The sequence below is a fragment of the Sparus aurata genome, chromosome 23 (genome assembly GCF_900880675.1).
Source record: "Sparus aurata chromosome 23, fSpaAur1.1, whole genome shotgun sequence".
NCBI lineage: Eukaryota > Metazoa > Chordata > Actinopteri > Spariformes > Sparidae > Sparus > Sparus aurata.
In genome coordinates this window covers 14,902,182-14,919,211 of record NC_044209.1, presented here as the reverse complement: position 1 = coordinate 14,919,211, position 17,030 = coordinate 14,902,182, and the positions used below count along the sequence as shown (strand labels likewise).

The 17,030-nt window shown below is 41.7% G+C and overlaps 3 protein-coding genes across 3 annotated transcripts; 1 reads left to right on the top strand and 2 right to left on the bottom strand.

Moving 5' to 3' along the window:
• Positions 1 to 145: 145 nt before the first annotated feature.
• Positions 146 to 2,435, bottom strand: mrps7 (mitochondrial ribosomal protein S7). Its single transcript, XM_030406987.1, has 5 exons — positions 2,339 to 2,435; positions 1,565 to 1,756; positions 1,390 to 1,453; positions 1,138 to 1,305; positions 146 to 1,047 (listed from the first exon to the last, which is right to left on the bottom strand). The coding sequence occupies exons 1-5, from the start codon at positions 2,380 to 2,382 to the stop codon at positions 826 to 828; spliced, it is 690 nt and encodes a 229-aa protein (XP_030262847.1). The 5' UTR covers positions 2,383 to 2,435; the 3' UTR covers positions 146 to 825.
• A 116-nt stretch (positions 2,436 to 2,551) lies between these two features.
• gga3b (golgi associated, gamma adaptin ear containing, ARF binding protein 3b) lies at positions 2,552 to 9,882 on the top strand. The gene is made up of 17 exons (XM_030406983.1): positions 2,552 to 2,670; positions 4,208 to 4,292; positions 4,368 to 4,443; positions 4,523 to 4,621; positions 4,717 to 4,840; positions 4,927 to 5,030; positions 5,321 to 5,401; positions 5,567 to 5,704; positions 5,936 to 6,017; positions 6,099 to 6,224; positions 6,345 to 6,593; positions 6,703 to 6,785; positions 6,890 to 7,029; positions 7,230 to 7,516; positions 7,664 to 7,833; positions 8,264 to 8,374; positions 8,471 to 9,882. The coding sequence occupies exons 1-17, from the start codon at positions 2,631 to 2,633 to the stop codon at positions 8,579 to 8,581; spliced, it is 2,106 nt and encodes a 701-aa protein (XP_030262843.1). The 5' UTR covers positions 2,552 to 2,630; the 3' UTR covers positions 8,582 to 9,882.
• A 63-nt stretch (positions 9,883 to 9,945) lies between these two features.
• Positions 9,946 to 16,660, bottom strand: nup85 (nucleoporin 85). The gene is made up of 19 exons (XM_030406985.1): positions 16,484 to 16,660; positions 15,973 to 16,063; positions 15,724 to 15,880; positions 15,519 to 15,589; positions 15,397 to 15,440; positions 15,001 to 15,070; positions 14,766 to 14,887; positions 14,441 to 14,575; positions 13,786 to 13,908; positions 13,450 to 13,581; positions 13,245 to 13,351; positions 13,047 to 13,130; positions 12,877 to 12,942; positions 12,494 to 12,645; positions 12,237 to 12,354; positions 11,577 to 11,677; positions 10,946 to 11,097; positions 10,421 to 10,519; positions 9,946 to 10,170 (listed from the first exon to the last, which is right to left on the bottom strand). Exons 1-19 carry the CDS (start codon positions 16,514 to 16,516, stop codon positions 10,072 to 10,074), a joined length of 1,956 nt encoding a protein of 651 aa, XP_030262845.1. The 5' UTR covers positions 16,517 to 16,660; the 3' UTR covers positions 9,946 to 10,071.
• Between the last annotated feature and the right edge of the window lie 370 nt (positions 16,661 to 17,030).

Genomic DNA, 17,030 nt, shown 5'->3' with positions numbered 1-17,030 from the left:
TTTCCTCCTGATAAAAGATCTGGTTGTTGCTTATAGTGCAGCCAGTGATGTTGGTGTCATCCACATACGTCATAACAGAGACCTCCTGATGTCTGGGAGTGCAGTCATGAGTGTACAGTGTGAACAACACCGAAAGACTGCAATATATGTTTAAATATTTTATTACACTGTTTAATTTTTACATCACATCAGTTCAATTGTTTTATGGTTGGGTTATGCATTTAATGCAGATTTATTTGTTATAATATATTTTGTAAAATTTTAATCAATTCGGTACAATGCGGTACAACTGTTGATTCAACATAATTCAATTTGCAAACAATATAGAAGCCAATTTCCACCAATGTGATCGAAAAGAAAAGATCCTGTTTGTACCTATAATGATGACTTCATATCTCAAAATAAAGTGAAGCTTTCTCTAAATAATAGTCGTATCTTATAAATAATCTAAATATATCAGTACCACCAGTCATAATTAACACTGAAATACTAATTAAATCTTTTTAAAATACTTATTATGTTGAGATGCTAAACTTTTGCTAAACTTTTCTGAGAAAGTTTCTAATTTAATGACTTAAAAAAAATCACATCCATCACATTGATGGGAATGGGCTTCCATACAATACAACAAATCCATGTTACCCTACAACACTTTTTACATTGTAGTTCTTTCACCACCGGATTTTCATGGCATTCACATATTTACAAAAAAAAAAAGAGGAAACATGTCACTGAATTGACCCTCTGTGGCCAACACATCTGTCCAGTCTGTGAGTCTGAAGGAACATTTGCATTGACAGCGTTTCAGTCCTGAGCAGTTTCTTTCTACCACCAGCGGTAGTGAGCGTACGCTCTGTTGGCTTCGGCCATCTTGTGCAGCTCATGCTTCTTCTTGATGACGTTGCCCTCCTTGATTGACGCTGCCAACAGTTCCTGGGAAAGTTTTTCATACATGTGTGTGCGTCTGTGTTTGTTGTCCCTGCACTCTGTGATCATCCATTTCATGGCGAGGAAGCGGCGTCGGTTGTCCGTAAGAGGGATGGGCACCTTGGGGATCAAACAGAATATAATTAGACTTTATGTTTTTGTTGGCACAAGAATAAGAGGAAAAGATTATTGCTCCGCCTCATCACTGACCTGGTAGAACTTTCCACCTTTCTGTATGCTGGCCAGCCCAACGACAGGCTTACAGTTCTCCAGAGCCTGGTGGAAAATAAAGTAGGGGTTACACTCGATCTCTTCCTTCTTCCCTTCTGGAGCTTTGTGGTATTTCTCCACCTGTTTCCTCTTTATGTGCTCCAGGGTCTGAAAGAAGAAAGACACATTGTGGTCATTCATATTGGGCCAACGGCATATATTCTAGCTCGAGAACAGGGCTCGCTTTCTTACCTGTGTCATGATCTCTTTGGCCAGCACCTTGTTTCCATCTTTCATTATCATGTTGACAAATTTACTGAAAAGCAAGGACAATAAGGGATTACCTGACACCAACTCTCAGAGGGACAGTTTTATACTAAACAACTGACATCTTCCTGCAGTGAGCTGGGGCGTGTGTGTGTTTTACCTGAGGACCGGGTCATCAAAAAGAGAGCTGGTAACTCCACTGGTGGCAGCCTTGATGGGTCGGTGCGCTTTGAGCTCCCGCTGCTCCTGCTCCTCAGGACTCAGCTCTGCCTCTGGTCTACTGTAGGCCTCCTTCCTGACCTCTGGCTCCAGGTAGTAAGGGTTGTATCTCGCCCATCTCACCAGGCACACTCTGCAAACAAAGGACACATAAGTTGTTGATTTAAAGACCCACAGGCTATGAATTGCCAAATCCCTCCAAATGTTATATATTAGATTATCAACAGATCATTTTTGCCAATAAATCTTGGTCTCCATTGCTGTTTTTTTTTTCTTCAATTTTATATTATTGTAAAATGAATAACAGGCCTTTGGACTCTTGGTCGAACAAAACAAGAAACTCTGTCCAATTGGGCTTTGGAAAGTGTTTTTACTGTTTTCTGGCGCTTTATAGAGTAAACGATTAAATAAACGTGGTGCGACAATGTCATAGTTTTAAACACTTTATGACATACATTATCAATTGGCTGATTTTACATCGACAATAATGACGGTAGCGGATTAGTAACGAAAAGAACAGGTTTATTGCTGTGACTGACTGGATACTCATGTTGGCTGGTGTTTAGCCTGAGAGCTAGTTCGCTTTGCAACCACGCAAATTAAATTAATGGTTTGATTCTGAGTTGAACAAAAACGCAACCCGAGCACAGTCGGCTGTAACAGACAGCTAACACCGCATGTTAATAGGTTGTATCATCATAAAGCTTATAATTACCTTGGTGTCCAAGGTTTTAATAATCCTGAGATGGAGGCAGCCATCTTGGAAATGTGACTGTAAATCCGGACCCCAGAATAGTGGCTCCTGCAGATGCCTTAGCAGAAAAAAGCAAAAATCAAAATAAGCGTTTCATTCAGCATATGTTAATTTCAGAACGAGGTGAAATTGTGATTTATTTTTAGAATAGTAAATACCGTATGTAGGGTTTTTTTTTCTCAAAATAATTCGGAAATAAAAAAAAAAATCGCTAACGCGCACGCTGGTGACATCACGCGATGTTTTTAGTGCTATGGCGTACCAGGAAGGGGAGTCGCTTGAATCTTGGCTCAGTGAGTGATTAATCCCGTTTTATGAATTAAATAATATGATAATTAGCTAGATATAGTGCTCTGGGTGGCAGGGCGGTAAATCCGTCAGTAGAGAAGCTGTCAGTGCGTCTGATCGCCGCTTAATAGCTGATTCATAGAGGGTCCTGGTTGACAGTCTGCTGTCTGCATCATTAGCAGGATGGGTGGAGAGCTTTAATGTGCACTGTCTGGGTCACAGTTGCCAGTGACAGCTCAGTGTGTGCAGTGATTGTTTAGGCTCTACAGATAGCTGTCCCTCAGCACGGATTCATACGTGCTGCTGGTGGACAGAAAACAGATTCTGACTGATGAATGAGCAGCACTGTCAACACAATGAACACTTCACCAGCACTGGTGGGATGTAACTAAGTATATGTACTATACTTACATTTGTACTTTACTTGAGTTTTTCCATTGTGTGCCACTTTCTACTTGTACATGGCTATTTGTTAGAGGGAAATATTTTACCTCGTACTTCACTACAGTTATCCGACCGGCTTTAGTCACCACTTACTTTACAGATTTTTATGTACAAATCAGACAGAGTTCATAAAATGGGTTGTTCTGTTATAAATTAAGATACCCAACAGTTTACACAAGTCAATTAACAATGTCTGGGCTGTTTCACTTTGGGTAATGTGACATAGTGTTGTCATAGATATTGAATTATTGGTGCACTCCGATTTTAAGTATTTGAAATGGTTTCAATACTCATTTCTTGCAGTATAGATACACCAGAAGTAAATGAACTTGGATGCTGTTGTTCTCAACACAAAGTAGGCTACACATGCCTTGTTATATTTCTCTTTTAATAACAATCTGACGTTTTATTCTCTCGATGTTGTGTTGTTTTTACCCCGTGGTTTTGAACATGGAACTGAATATTCATATTTTTCAGATATTCCACTGAAGATAAAATGTCAGTACTGTGACAGCACTATTGTGACGACATTTGAGAATTTTAACCAAAAAAATAATTGACAAAGTAGTTCCACCTCAGCTAACTTCAACAGCATGAGTAATATTAATCTAATGATACATATAACAGTGTGTAATACGATCACAAGGGACATGTTTTTGCATCGAGTATTTCTACTTTTCAGATTCATAATATTATCTGAGGTTACTACTAGAACAGGTGTTCATGCTTTCATGCTCAAAAAACACACCAATGTCCTCATACTGCCCAGTGCTGCAGCAACATATTCCCCCTCTGTCTGAAATGCTCCTGTCTCTTTTAGGCTTTTAATAATTAAATTATTGGAATTGATACAGAGTATTTTTACACTGCAGAATTAGTACTTTGACTTAAGCAAAGATTGTGAGTACTTGCACCACAATGGTGCATCCGCAATTACAAAGAGGCAGGACGTTAACAGATGCTGCTTTGTCATGTTGGTCACAAGACTCATAGGGAGCCATATTCACTGAGGATGTGATGTGCATTCAGATGTACATTGCACAGCGGGAAGCTCCCAAACACACCAGTTAAGTTGGTGTAAATGTCTTTCTTTAACAGATAAAGCCACCCATCCAACCAACAGACAGGAGGACTGGGAGTACATCATAGGCTTCTGTGATCAGATCAACAAGGAGCTGGAAGGGTATGTCTGCGAAAAAAAAAAACATTTTGTGAGCTACCTCAGAAAACGTTTCTCACCAGGAATTTCCTCTTGCAGTCCCCAAATAGCTGTAACTCTCCTCGTCCACAAAATCCACTCGCCACAAGAATGGGAAGCTCTTCAGGCTCTGACAGTAAGAAATACTTCAACTCAAAGTATGTCAGCAAGCGGCGACTGAAGCAAACACTTAATCGCAACGATTTTGTGCGCAGGTATTGGAAGCGTGTATGAAGAACTGCGGGAGAAGGTTTCATAATGAAGTCGGAAAATACAGATTTTTGAATGAGCTGATAAAAGTTGTGTCTCCAAAGGTGAGTGGTCTCCAAAAAGGTTAATATTTCGCACAAAGTATGCTTGACGGTATGTCCTACTATCCAACCTCTTTTTAATCACCTCGTGTTTCCAGTACATGGGGGACAGTGCACCTGAGAAGGTGAAGCTGAAGATTGTAGAGATGATGTACAGCTGGACTGTGGCTTTTCCTAATGAGGTCAAGATCGGTGAAGCCTACCAGACGCTGAAGAGACAGGGTGTGTTGAGCTGATTAAAATGATGCATGTGATAAGACATCTGTCGTAAATGAGTCTTATTAATCATTCCTCACTCTCTTCACCAGGCCTCGTGATGCGTGACCCGGAGTTACCGCTGGACAGGACTCTGATCCCTTCTCCTCCGACAAGACCCAAACATCCAGTGTTTGACAACGAGGACATGGGCAAGGTAAGACTTCAGTTTTTCATTATAAAGTGTAGCAGAATCATTTGTTGCAGGTGAAACATGGGTGTGTGTGTGGACATAACTCTGTTTACAAAGTCACATTGTGGGGACTCGCCTTCTTTTTGGGAACATAAGTATCCAAAATGTCAATGATTACATGTTAGGGTTGATTTAGTTTAAGGTCAAAGTTAGGGTTAAGGGTTAGGTTAAGCCTGCAGGAAATAAAAGTAAGTCAATGTAATGTCCTCTGAAGAGAATGAAACACGATTCTGTGTTTTTGTATGTGCATTTAGCTGCTTGCTGAGCTTCTTCGAAGTAAAAATCCGGAGGACCTCCAGGAAGCCAACAGATTAATCAAAAACATGGTGAAAGAGGTGAGACGTGTCAGAACTGTACTGCTTGCTGAATATTTAACATAGTAATCATGTTGATTTCAAATGCTGCTCTTATTTGTGAGTTTCTGCCCATGTGATAATATTCCTCATATGTGGCGTGACGATTTTAATGCGTGGCACACGATTGTTTCTTGTTTTCGTCAGGATGAGGCACGAGTGCACAAGGTTACCAAGCGTATAAACACACTGGAGGAGGTGAACATCAACGTCAAGCTGCTGACGGAGATGCTGTCCCACTACAACAAAGAGAGCTCACCTGAGTCCGACAGGGAGATCATTAAGGTGTGTGACCACACTCGCACACAAATGAAGTGCTAAACATTAATCGCTTGTCTCATTTTTATACGTGGAAGAGACTGGAATAGTTTCTCCTGACTGCAAAGACGGATAAACAAATGTGGGAAAATCAACTCCAATTTAATTTAGTTAACTAAGCACTGAGATGCCAACAGCACCAGCTGCCATCACAGCTGCATCCGAACTGTACAGCGCCTCCTTTGTGTTTCCTCTCAGGAACTCTACGAGCGGTGTGACAAGCTGAGGCGTGCTGCTTTCAAAATGGCCACCGAGACTGAGGACAATGACACCAGCTTAGGTTTGTTTGTTTGGTGTTTCTTCTTTATCTGAAGGAACTAATGTTTGTATAAGCTGTAACCGCTCAACTGTGACTCGTCAGGCGACATCCTGCAGGCCAGCGACGACCTCTCCAGGGTCATCAACTCCTATAAGAAGATCGTCGAGGGGCAGCCCATAAACGGTGATAGTGAAGAGCCTCGACCTACAGCTGGTCACGATGAGAGTGGTGAGAGACATGTCCTGATTATGATGCACAAGTTTCTGTATTTGACATGAAATCATGATTGCTTCTGGCTTCAGATATCCTGCCATCGTGTCATTAGTTCCTCTTTGTGTCACTCAACAGAGACCACAGATACACTGATCGACCTTGCTGGCCTTGACACTCCAAGCCCCCCTCAACCTGCACCCCCTCCCTTCCAGTCCTCAAATCCCGTCTCCACCAACCCCACAGCTTCCCCTATCCCTGTCCTGCCCCCTCCTCCCAAACGCCTCGCCGGCTCGCATGGCAGTCAGAGCAGCAGCCCGAGTCATCCCCCACTTGACAAGGCCTCCACCGCTCTCTCCCTCCTTGATGATGAGCTGCTGTCTCTAGGTAGTACATCCCCAGTGTGACTTGTTGAGTTCAAGGAATGATTCCCAACCAAAAAAAAAGAATGCGAATAAAGTATTAAAGATTGTTTCTCTTTCTCACCTTCTTTTAGGACTGAACGACCCCCCTACCTCTCTGAGCACCCAGTCAAAACCCAAGTTGAATGAATTGTCCAATCAGTGGACGTCCTTGCAGGTACATCTCAAATAGTTTTTCAGCAACTTTAACCAGACCACAGGCCGTTAGTCAACATGTAATGGAATAAGGCTAATTATCTTCTCTCCACACCTCCTCTGCAGGCTCCGGCTTCAGGTGTGGATTTGTTTGGCAGTGTAGCTTGTTCAGGTCCGGTGGTGCCCCCAGCTGAACCAGCTGCTGCCACACACAGTCTCCAGAATCTGCAGGACCTTGCCATGTTGGGCTTTTCAGATCACAAGAGGTACGGAGTCATCTAAACTGTGTTTCTCTCAGTGTTTTAGTTGTAAATCCATAGCATTTTGCTCTTAGTGGGCCCTTGTTTGTAGACATTTTGACAGGTCAGAGGATCTATTTTGTTTAAATAGTTTACTCTGTTTTGAACTGATGATCAGTCCGAAGTGCTTTAAGGTCCCACAGCAATCAATCAAGTGTTATTTTCAGTTTGTCCAGCCAGATGACGGCCAGAGGAAGCAGCTTTGGCATGCCTGCGGCAGTACCTGGCCTTGTACCTGGACAGGGCTCTCCCTCCTCACCCGCTCTTCTCCAGCGTACAATGCCCAGTTCTCCTGCTCTGATCCATACCCAAGCCCAGAGCCTGGGCTCAGCCCCGGGCAGCCCGCTGTTCCGCTCTCTGTCCCCCTGCCACCCTCCCCTCCAGGGCAGCCCGGGAAGAGCCACAGACGTCTCCCTGAGCGCCGTGCACGTCCCACTGGAGGCTATAAGACCGAGTAAGGACAGGAAAGAAGAGGGAGGGAGCAGGGAACGATGGGTCTTACTGGTTGATGACAAAATGATGAAATACACTGCTGGAAGTAAATTCTGGGATTAGCTGGTGTTTGCCTGTCTCTGATTGGCTGTGCTCCATCCGTCCTCAGGTAAAGTGCTGCCTGTGACGGCCTACGATAAGGACGGGGTTCGCATGCTCCTCAACTTTGCGTCTGACTGTCCCCCCGGCAGACCTGACGTGTTGGTTATGGTGGTGTCCATGCTCAATACAGCGCCCCTGCCTGTTTACAGTGTGGTACTGCAGGCTGCTGTCCCCAAGGTAGAGATAATTAATCCTCTGTTCATTCATACATTTTTTTTATTTATGTCATTTCATATGCTGTTGTTATTGCCTCAGCACTCCATGTTGTGGCCCTCACCTGCTGAAGGTTTTATCAGGTTTTTTGTCCTACCTGCATATAAAAACCCCTTGTATACACATTTATTTTGGGGTAAAAATTGTATACCTGATTTAAGGCAAAATAAAGTCAATGTAAAAATGAATTTTTATGTTCAGGGACAAATGTGTGTTCTGCAGTTAAAGTTTTTTTTGTGCACAGTTAACTTTTTGCGTTACCATTCCCCGGCAAACGTCAACAAGGAACATTGTCAGTGTGAACTAAAAAGATGAACTTAGAAAAAAAAGTGGATTTATCCTTTACTAAAGGCATCAAAATATTGTGCTGACTCTTCCTTTCACCCTCCACCAGTCAATGAAGGTGAAGCTGCAGCCTCCGTCAGGAACGGAACTGGCACCGTTTAACCCCATCCTACCTCCGGCCTCCATCACCCAGATCATGTTGCTGGCTAATCCAACAAAAGTAGGTGACATAATAAGGACAGAAATACACAAAACACAAAGAATTTCTGAGCCGCGCATCACAGCAGGCAGCTGATGATCTTTTTGTGTGTCACAGGACAAGGTGCGTCTGCGATACAAACTGGCTTTCATGCTCGGAGACCGCCTGTGCAACGAGGTTGGAGAGGTCGACCAGTTCCCCCCACAGGAGACGTGGGGTCATCTATAGCAGAGTGCAGGCCTGAGAGACGGCCCAGCAGGGACAGACTGGTTCACACTCCATGACGGGTTGTGTTCATCCCAGAGAGAACGGAGCAGATATTCAGCTTCACATTCCTTAAAGTTGTTCATTTGTTTTGGCCTTCGTTGAATACTTGGAGCAAGACGCTATTAACAGCAGACACTTATTTATACAGTGCTTGTATACGTTTCTGCAGATAGCTAACAAACTAAAGATATACACCGGCACGTAACACAGCCATGATGTTTACAGGCCGATGGTACTGAGATAAACATTTCACTGGATTCGCCCCAAGATGAATGAAACAGTTTTGAATGTACTGTAAATGATCGATGCATTAGCGCTCAGTTTTCACGCTGACAGGATGCACTACAGCATTAACAAAGTCTTTTAAAGGAAATGAACAGAGCCTAAGAAACAACATTTGTGCTTTTATTTATTCCTCTGGCTGAGAGCTTTCTCTGCCCACAGAAAAATATACTTGAATATATCCAGAAATGTGGGCCTAGTATGGAGTTGAACTGGAAAGTGTGTCTGGTCGTAAAAAGTACTGTCACATTGTCATTGCTGCAGGAGGATAGTTGATTGTTCATGTATTTATTCTGATTATTTCTATCATCAAGATTTTTGACATGGTGAAGTAACTTGTGTTCATCAGGAGTTCTACTTTGTTTAGCCCCGTTCCCGATTAGTGGACCAAAAATGTTGAAGTTTGTGTTCAAAGGGTGCACTTTAGATGTTGATATTTAATTTCAAATTTGGCATTATGACTCGAGTCTACCGAGTTCAACTGGTTTTATTTCATGTGATAAGTTGCAGAGTTTAGCAGTGGGTTTCCATATATTTGTTCTTTATTTATAGGCGTTTCTCTTCCACCAGTGAAAGTATTGGGAGTATATTTATCATTTATTATTTTGTTATAGAATTTCAGTGCATCACTGAACCTCGAAAATGTGAACTAAAAAAAATCTGAATTTATATGGAGCGGCTCGGAAAGGGCCTGTCGCCAGGCAAATGACTGCGGGGTGCAGCAGTGGGATGGAGCGGAACTGTGCTGCGAGTAAGATTTACATAAATCAGTCCACCCGATCAGTCCTAAACTTGTCGTCATGTGAGATGTACAGAAGTGTGTGTTAAATGTACATAGTATGTAATGTACCTATTGTTTGTTGTATGACAAGTTATGTGAACATGTGACGTGTAGATTTTGAGCGTGTTAGGTCTGTACATACTGTATGATGTGCCATGTGTTCGCTGCATGAAAAAAATAAATATTTCTTTCAATGGATGTCTGATATTCTGAGTCATTCTTTTTTTTTATATAGATTTGTCAAATACAGGATTACCAGAACTCAGATTTTTAAACAATGTACACTATGAAAAGTGTTTTATTATCAAAGAACACATTTTGATCACTTGAATTTTATGTACAGTACAAAAATGCAAAAAGACAACCTTTCTTTTCAAAAGTCACCATTTCATGCTTCTACAGTTCCCTCTTTGACGATAGCCCTAGCCAGATTCCTGGCCAGCGCGAGCCTCAGGAGCTCCACTTTGGTCAGCTCAGTGTCTTCATCCTGAAATGACAAATGCACTCAAATAAGGAGCATAATGGTTTGACTGTAACATTGCATCAGACTCTCGTGTCGCAGCTGAAATACACTTTATAGCACTAAGAGTTTTAGACTGTAAATAATACAACAGCTGCTGAGACTGAAGCTTTTACCAATACAAACCTGGCTGCAAAAATTACGCTAATTTTTTAGGCAAACGGTGTCTGAAAAGCATCACCTGTGCAGGATTACAGCTGTGTGAGGACATTCTTACCTGCATGGGCCCGTCTGCGCCAGGAGCAGTGGTGTTCAATGAGGTGAGCTCCTCTAAACAGAACATCAGCTCATGGGTTTGGTCTGCTGAGAAGATCACCTGAAATAAATCAACAAACAAAGCCAGCTTTTAGGAAAATCAGTCCACCTCTTACTGAGCACTGTGGTTCTTCTTTAGTTCATGCAATCTGTGCTGCTGTATCTAACACAATAACATGGACAGTAAATGTATTCATGGAAAGGTTATGACAACAGCTTGTCTCTGTTTGTTACAACATGAAATACATTGCCACTTACGACCACTTTGTAAAATTAAATTTTGACCAAAGAATCCAAAAGAAAGGCATGATCCACACAGAGATTGTGTCTTGAAACTTTATTATTATTATTATTATTATTATTATTATTATTATTATTAATATTATTCGTTGTCTCAAATTATGAATCCATCTGAAATAGGACAGGAGATGTTCAAAATACATTTTGTTCAAATCCACAGTATAGTAAAAACTGTGTGGTGACCGACCTCTTTCTGCTCCAGCAGCGGCAGGGCGTCGGTCAGCAGAGTCATCCAGAAACTCCGGGGGGCGATCTTGGCCGTCATGAGGGAGAGGAGCAGCTTTGCCGCCTCGCCACTGCGCTTCTCTCCATACAGCTTGTGGAACTCACGATACTTCCCTACGAATGACGAGAGAGCAACATTTTCAAAACTGGTTTTTATTTCAGCCCGGGTCTACTGTCCATCCCCATCCTGTGATTGTCCCGAAATTAGTTTTTTTTAACTTCCCTGATAAAGTTTTTTCCGTCCCTGGGACAGTGAGACACCCTTAAGTTAGACCTCTGCCCTTTCTTTAAATGTACTGTGCTTTATCTAAAAATGGTTCATCTCTTTACAGATATTCTTCCAGTAAAAGACTCTGGTCACATGCTGCTGCATTAAGTTGTTCAACGCTTTATTTATATCTCTGTGTGCACTCATGTCTCTGTGTCTGAGGCCCATGTGACTGAGCCTAAAAGAGATGATAAGGGAAGCAGTCCAGGACACAATCTGCCCTGACTGAATGTTCCTTCACTAAATGTGTGAATTTAGCTTGTGAGGGGGGCTAAGTCACAAGTTAGTGCTACGCATGCTGCACTGTTAGTGTGTGTGTCCATACCAAGGAAAGTAAGCCTGTCGCTTAGCAGCATTGCTGGACCCAAGTTGTCTATCAGGTCCAAATCAGAGAAGGTCCCTCTGGCGCAGTAATCCTGTAAGAACCTGAGAAACAGACACACACACACACACAAAGTTCTAAAACCACTTGAAGACAAGCTACCACACAACAAAGTGGTTTCCCAGGGAGACCAGCAGGCTCAAATAGACTACAATGCTTGATTTGTCTTCAATCAGCCATGTGTAACTGTTCACACTACTTTTCGGTTTTGCAGAATGCCTCCGCACCATACAAAAAGATTATCATCCAAACAGTGGCAAAACAATCGGACATGACGCAGCAGGACAAATAAGTAGCGATAGTTGTCTTTAGGTACAATTTACTCAAGAATATAATCTCCCAAAATACATCTTAAATCTATGTTTCAGGAGGATGTCCTTGTTTAATGTTACAGAATCAAGTGTTTTCAAAAATGCCTGCAGAAAGGTTACTTTTTGGAATCGGTGTTAAAAACAACATTAAGAATAAAAAGACCAGGCAAAAAGTTTAAAAGGCCCTTCTCAGTGCTGGGTTTCGCTGAAGATTATACCAAATGTTGCATAACTGCCACCAACAAGTGCTATAAACATGTTAAAGAGTAAGTGTATTGTTAAGAGAACTAACTTCTCTGAAATGAGGGTGGCAAACGCAGCATCTTTGGCCCTGATGCTCCAGGAGAGAGCGGAGCCCAGTCTGTTGTTCCTCAAGGCTCGCATAGCCATGATCTTACAGATACTCCGCACTGTAGGAATACAAGAAATGACAGGTACAAGACTATACTGCATTGGAAAAACACACAACTATATTGATGTCTATGTATTGCTATTTTACAGGTGGATGTGAAAGAATAAGAGACAAATTTAAGAGAGAAAAAGTGTTACCTTGCTCTGACATTTGCCTCTGCTCACAGATCCTGAGCACTTTGAGTGCTTTGCGCTCCGTGTCTAAAGGAACGCGCTCGATTTGAAGCTCCAGATAGACACGGCCAAACTCAGGGCAGTGGTCAAAGTAGTCCACGGCCAACTGCCACAGACTTTAACACACATATACACAAAAGAATGCTATAAGACACACCTTTTAACAGCATTAAACCAATCAAGAGCATATTACCAGTTATCAAAAATTTATATAATACTAAAGAAAAGGCAAAGACTAACAATTTCATACTTTTTGTGAACCTAAACCCAAGAAAATTACACACACTAATTAACATACTTTCGATACATTAATTAAATTGAGCAAACTGAGCCTTAGATAACCTTACCTGTGATGAGTGAAGAGACCCGAAGCATATTCTAACAGGAGGAACTCTCTCAAGTTGGAGCCAAAGCTGAACACACACAAATGAGAATGGCATGGTAAATGGTGATGAGTAAATTGTAATCTTGTTATCTCCAGATTAAAAGTGTATGTAAGCACAAACGGAGTCCTTACTGTAGGTTGTGAGACTGGAGGAGTTTGCAGTGATCCAAAAGATCAGTCAAATGGGCCACAAACCACCAGTTGTTGAGAGCAATGCTGAGGAGACACAAGGAAACGGTGTGTTGAAGGGTTAAAGTTTATAGACTGTAGGCATTAACACACAAGTGGCTCGTATGCACTATACGTGGATGTACAGATGGAAGTACTTACCTGCAGTCCTTGATGACTTGATGGATGTCAAACTCAAAGGCAGCCAGTAATATGCTGTCCAGGGGCTCGGGGACGCTCCTCGAGTCCAGAAACATGGTCAAGCAGGACTGCAAATACACATTTAAAATAAAACAGTAAACAACAGGGAATGTTATACCAGTGAGAATGAACGCTGAGGGGTGCAGCAGAGGTTAGTGTGACATACCTGTGCATAGTAGTGTAACTCGGTGGGTTTGACGGTTGGGTGACAGAAAAGCAGTCTTGTGACCAAAAAGTGGTACCAGGTGCTCAGCAGGTCCTTGTGCTCCAGCAAAGTGTCTTCATCCCCCACTAGGATCTAAAATGAAGTGAAAGAACAGGTGGGATTAGTATTAGTAAAAAGTAAAAAATTAGTAAAAAACTCACACAGTCAAATACGTGCACAATTATCTGAAAGTATAGGTGCACAAGATAATGGAACATTCCAGTTTCCTAAACAGGATTTCTCATTGCAAAACGCTACAGATGGGACATGGTCTACTGAGGGCCAAGGCTCACTGACCTTGCAGATGACCTCCAGATGTTTGTTGCTGGCAAATGAGTTGTCCTGCAGGCAGCGGTCCACTTCCTCATGCCAGTGTCTCCACTTCACATCAAACTCTGTCAGCGTTTGTGTGCCACCAGGCTGAAGGATTATCATAGAAAGTTCAGAGATGAAATTCACCATTGTTTGATTTATGAGCTAGTTTGAATTATGCAAAAGTCACGGCTGTGGTGTCAGAACATAAATAGTAGATCTGTATGATATAAGAGAAGGGAGGGAGGAGTGTAGGCAGAAACTGGTTTGTCCACAAGATTCAAAGCCGTTTTGTCAGTAGCACCACGTACGTGTAAACACATCCAAAAAAACAAGAGCCACTAATTCATGTCATGTCACACCAGCACAAAACTCTTTAAATAAATATTTAAGAGGAATTTAGGTAATATCGAAAATAAAAACAAAACAATATTCCTTTCTATAAAAAGTTCTCTATCTTGTGTCTTTTTCAAAACTGGCTTGAAATAAAACTAAATAAAAAAATTTAAAAATAAAAAAAAGCCAAGTATAATGTTTTGTGTACCTTTTCCTCGAGACACAAAATAATGTTATTTACAGCTGAGATCAAACCATGTGTGAACTAATTCAGAATATCAAGCATATGGAATCATTTTCTTACATTGTAGAAGGGCATCTTGGAGAGCAGAGTGTCCATCAGCTTGTACATGCTCCTGGCAGCAGGCTGCAGGGTAGCCTGCTTCACCAGCATCTGTCTGGCTTCCTCCAATCTGCCCTGCAGCACATAACTCACCACCTGCAGAACCCAGACACAAAACATGTGATACCTGAGATTTCACACAGCGCTCTGTGTCAGACAAAATACAGATGAAGAGTGAAATGCGGATCAGGCTGTCTGGTGGTTTTGTAAAAGAACATCTATGCTCCAAATCACAGGAAGGTACACATACATCTTTATTGTTGTATAATATGTGTGTTGTACCTACCACATTCCAGTAGTCGTGATGCTCAGCAGGGCTCTCACTTTGCAGCACTTCTCTGGCCTTCTCATCCACATCAGCCTTGTGTAACCTTACCCAGTCCAGGAGGTGGAGCAACAAGGAACCCGCTAAGGACATCGCACAGACACAAACATACATCTCACTGACTTGTTTGTTTGGGTGCTTTCATGGTCTCACGGTGAAATTATAATAACGTATTCCAAAGAAGTCAAACTCTAACCTGGAGCAGCATCAATGAACAGCACTTCGCACAGATTCCAGATCAGTTCTATGGCCAACAGAATGGACACCTGTCACACCAAAACAGAGGCTGCAGTTACTACCATATCAATGGAATCAAAGCTACTCCAAAGGGTAATTTCAGTCAAAATTACTGTATTTATTTACTTAGTCTCTCTCTATTGTTGTCATGTTATACCACATAATTATGCGTTATATATAATCCCAGTACCATTAAACTCAAAGATAATGTGAACAATATTAATGTTAACTGCCTAGCTTTAATCAGACAGAATAAAAAGACAGCACGCTGTGTGTGCAATAGTCTAGTTCTTCAATACAGATTTAATGTCTCTGTATGCTGTTGCATGGATACACATACAGTAATAGTACATACCTGATTTCCATATTGTGTCGCCACATCTGCAACTTTGCTAGAGACTGCACAAAAGAGAAAGGGGTCAAGAGGAGTAATCACAGTGACGACTGAAATATCAAATTATAGTTAAAAATTCTCACCTGCAACTTGCTGAAGCTCCTCCATACAGGCACGTATCACAGATCTATAGTTTTTACTGATGCTGACAAATCTAAGGTGCAAGAAAGAGACAAATCATGATATAAATTAATTTATTCTCTATCTGCTTCATCGACTTTTGCAATAAAGGTTAATGACAATGACACATGCACAAGAAGAGAAGATTTGTCCATCAGTGGGCCATACTGGGGTTTTTTGTTCTTGCTGGGGAGGTCCTCTCCAATGGTCTGCAGGCCGACAAAGATGTGATGTGACTCATTGAAGAGTTTGCGTAGAATGGGGGAGTATATGTCCTCATCTTTCCTGACCTCATGGATACAGGGACATCCTGATCCTATGGCACCTGAAAATACAGGACAGAAGGAGATAATAGTGTGAAATTAGGCAAGAGAATGAAAAGGCAAAAGAGGTGCTTGAATAGATATCTACACATACCGGATGCTTTGTAAAGGGTCTCATACACCAGGATATCACCAGGTCCCCATGCAAATCCCAAATGAGTCCCAGCACTGGCTGCAGGGATGTTCTGCATTTAAACAGGAGAGACAGACACACTGAAATTATCCAGAAAAACAGTCCAGTCAGTTTTTTTTCTTCTAAATAGTACTAAAACACTGCTCATAATTCAAAATGACATATTTAATTTGCCGAAGACTGCGTTAGAATACTTTCTAATTAACGCCAACTAGTATTTTGGCATTATCTCTATCATGTTCTTACTACTTTGACACATCTGAAACATTATAAGACCTAATTAATTTTGTTAGTAGCCTTTAATGTGTCTAACTTTTTTTGAGAAACGTTATGGGACTTTCTGTGTTTCTGTAATTATTCAAATTATCAACAGTACACATTAGTTATGTTGTAGCGACAGAGTTAGCTAGCTTGTTAGCAACGCAATTCAGTAGGAGAAAATAGACAGAACTAGGCTACAGCGGTGACTTACGGTGATTGCCGGCTCAACGTCTACCTCCTCCATCAGGGAACAATATAATCACCCCAGTAAAATATAAAATTACTAACTATTCCGCTGTAAACACTTCACGCCATGAACTACAGGTGCGGTGCTACTTACGCGCCTCTGTCATTCATTCGAAAGCCCTGACGGCGCACGTGTAATGACGTCAAAGGATGCCCTTCAATATGCCTGTTTTTCCTCTCCTGGGAGCTCATGATGGTTTTGTCACGAAATCCGTATATATGACCCCCCCCCCCCCCCCCCCAAAAAAAAAACATGATTGACAAGTAAATCCACACATATCATCATTAACTCTAAAGCTGTGTGAAACCACATTCACATATACAAGAAGGAAGACATTAATAACAAACATATGGTAATAGTCGTTTTTTTCTTCTTATCCATGTACAAACAAAGCATACACATATTTCTGCTGGAACCTGCTTATAATCAGTGTTTAAACTGACTCGTCCGAATACACATTTTCTCCATGTGTAAAAGTAGTCCTTTATTGTAGTTTAAGTGGCTCTTCATC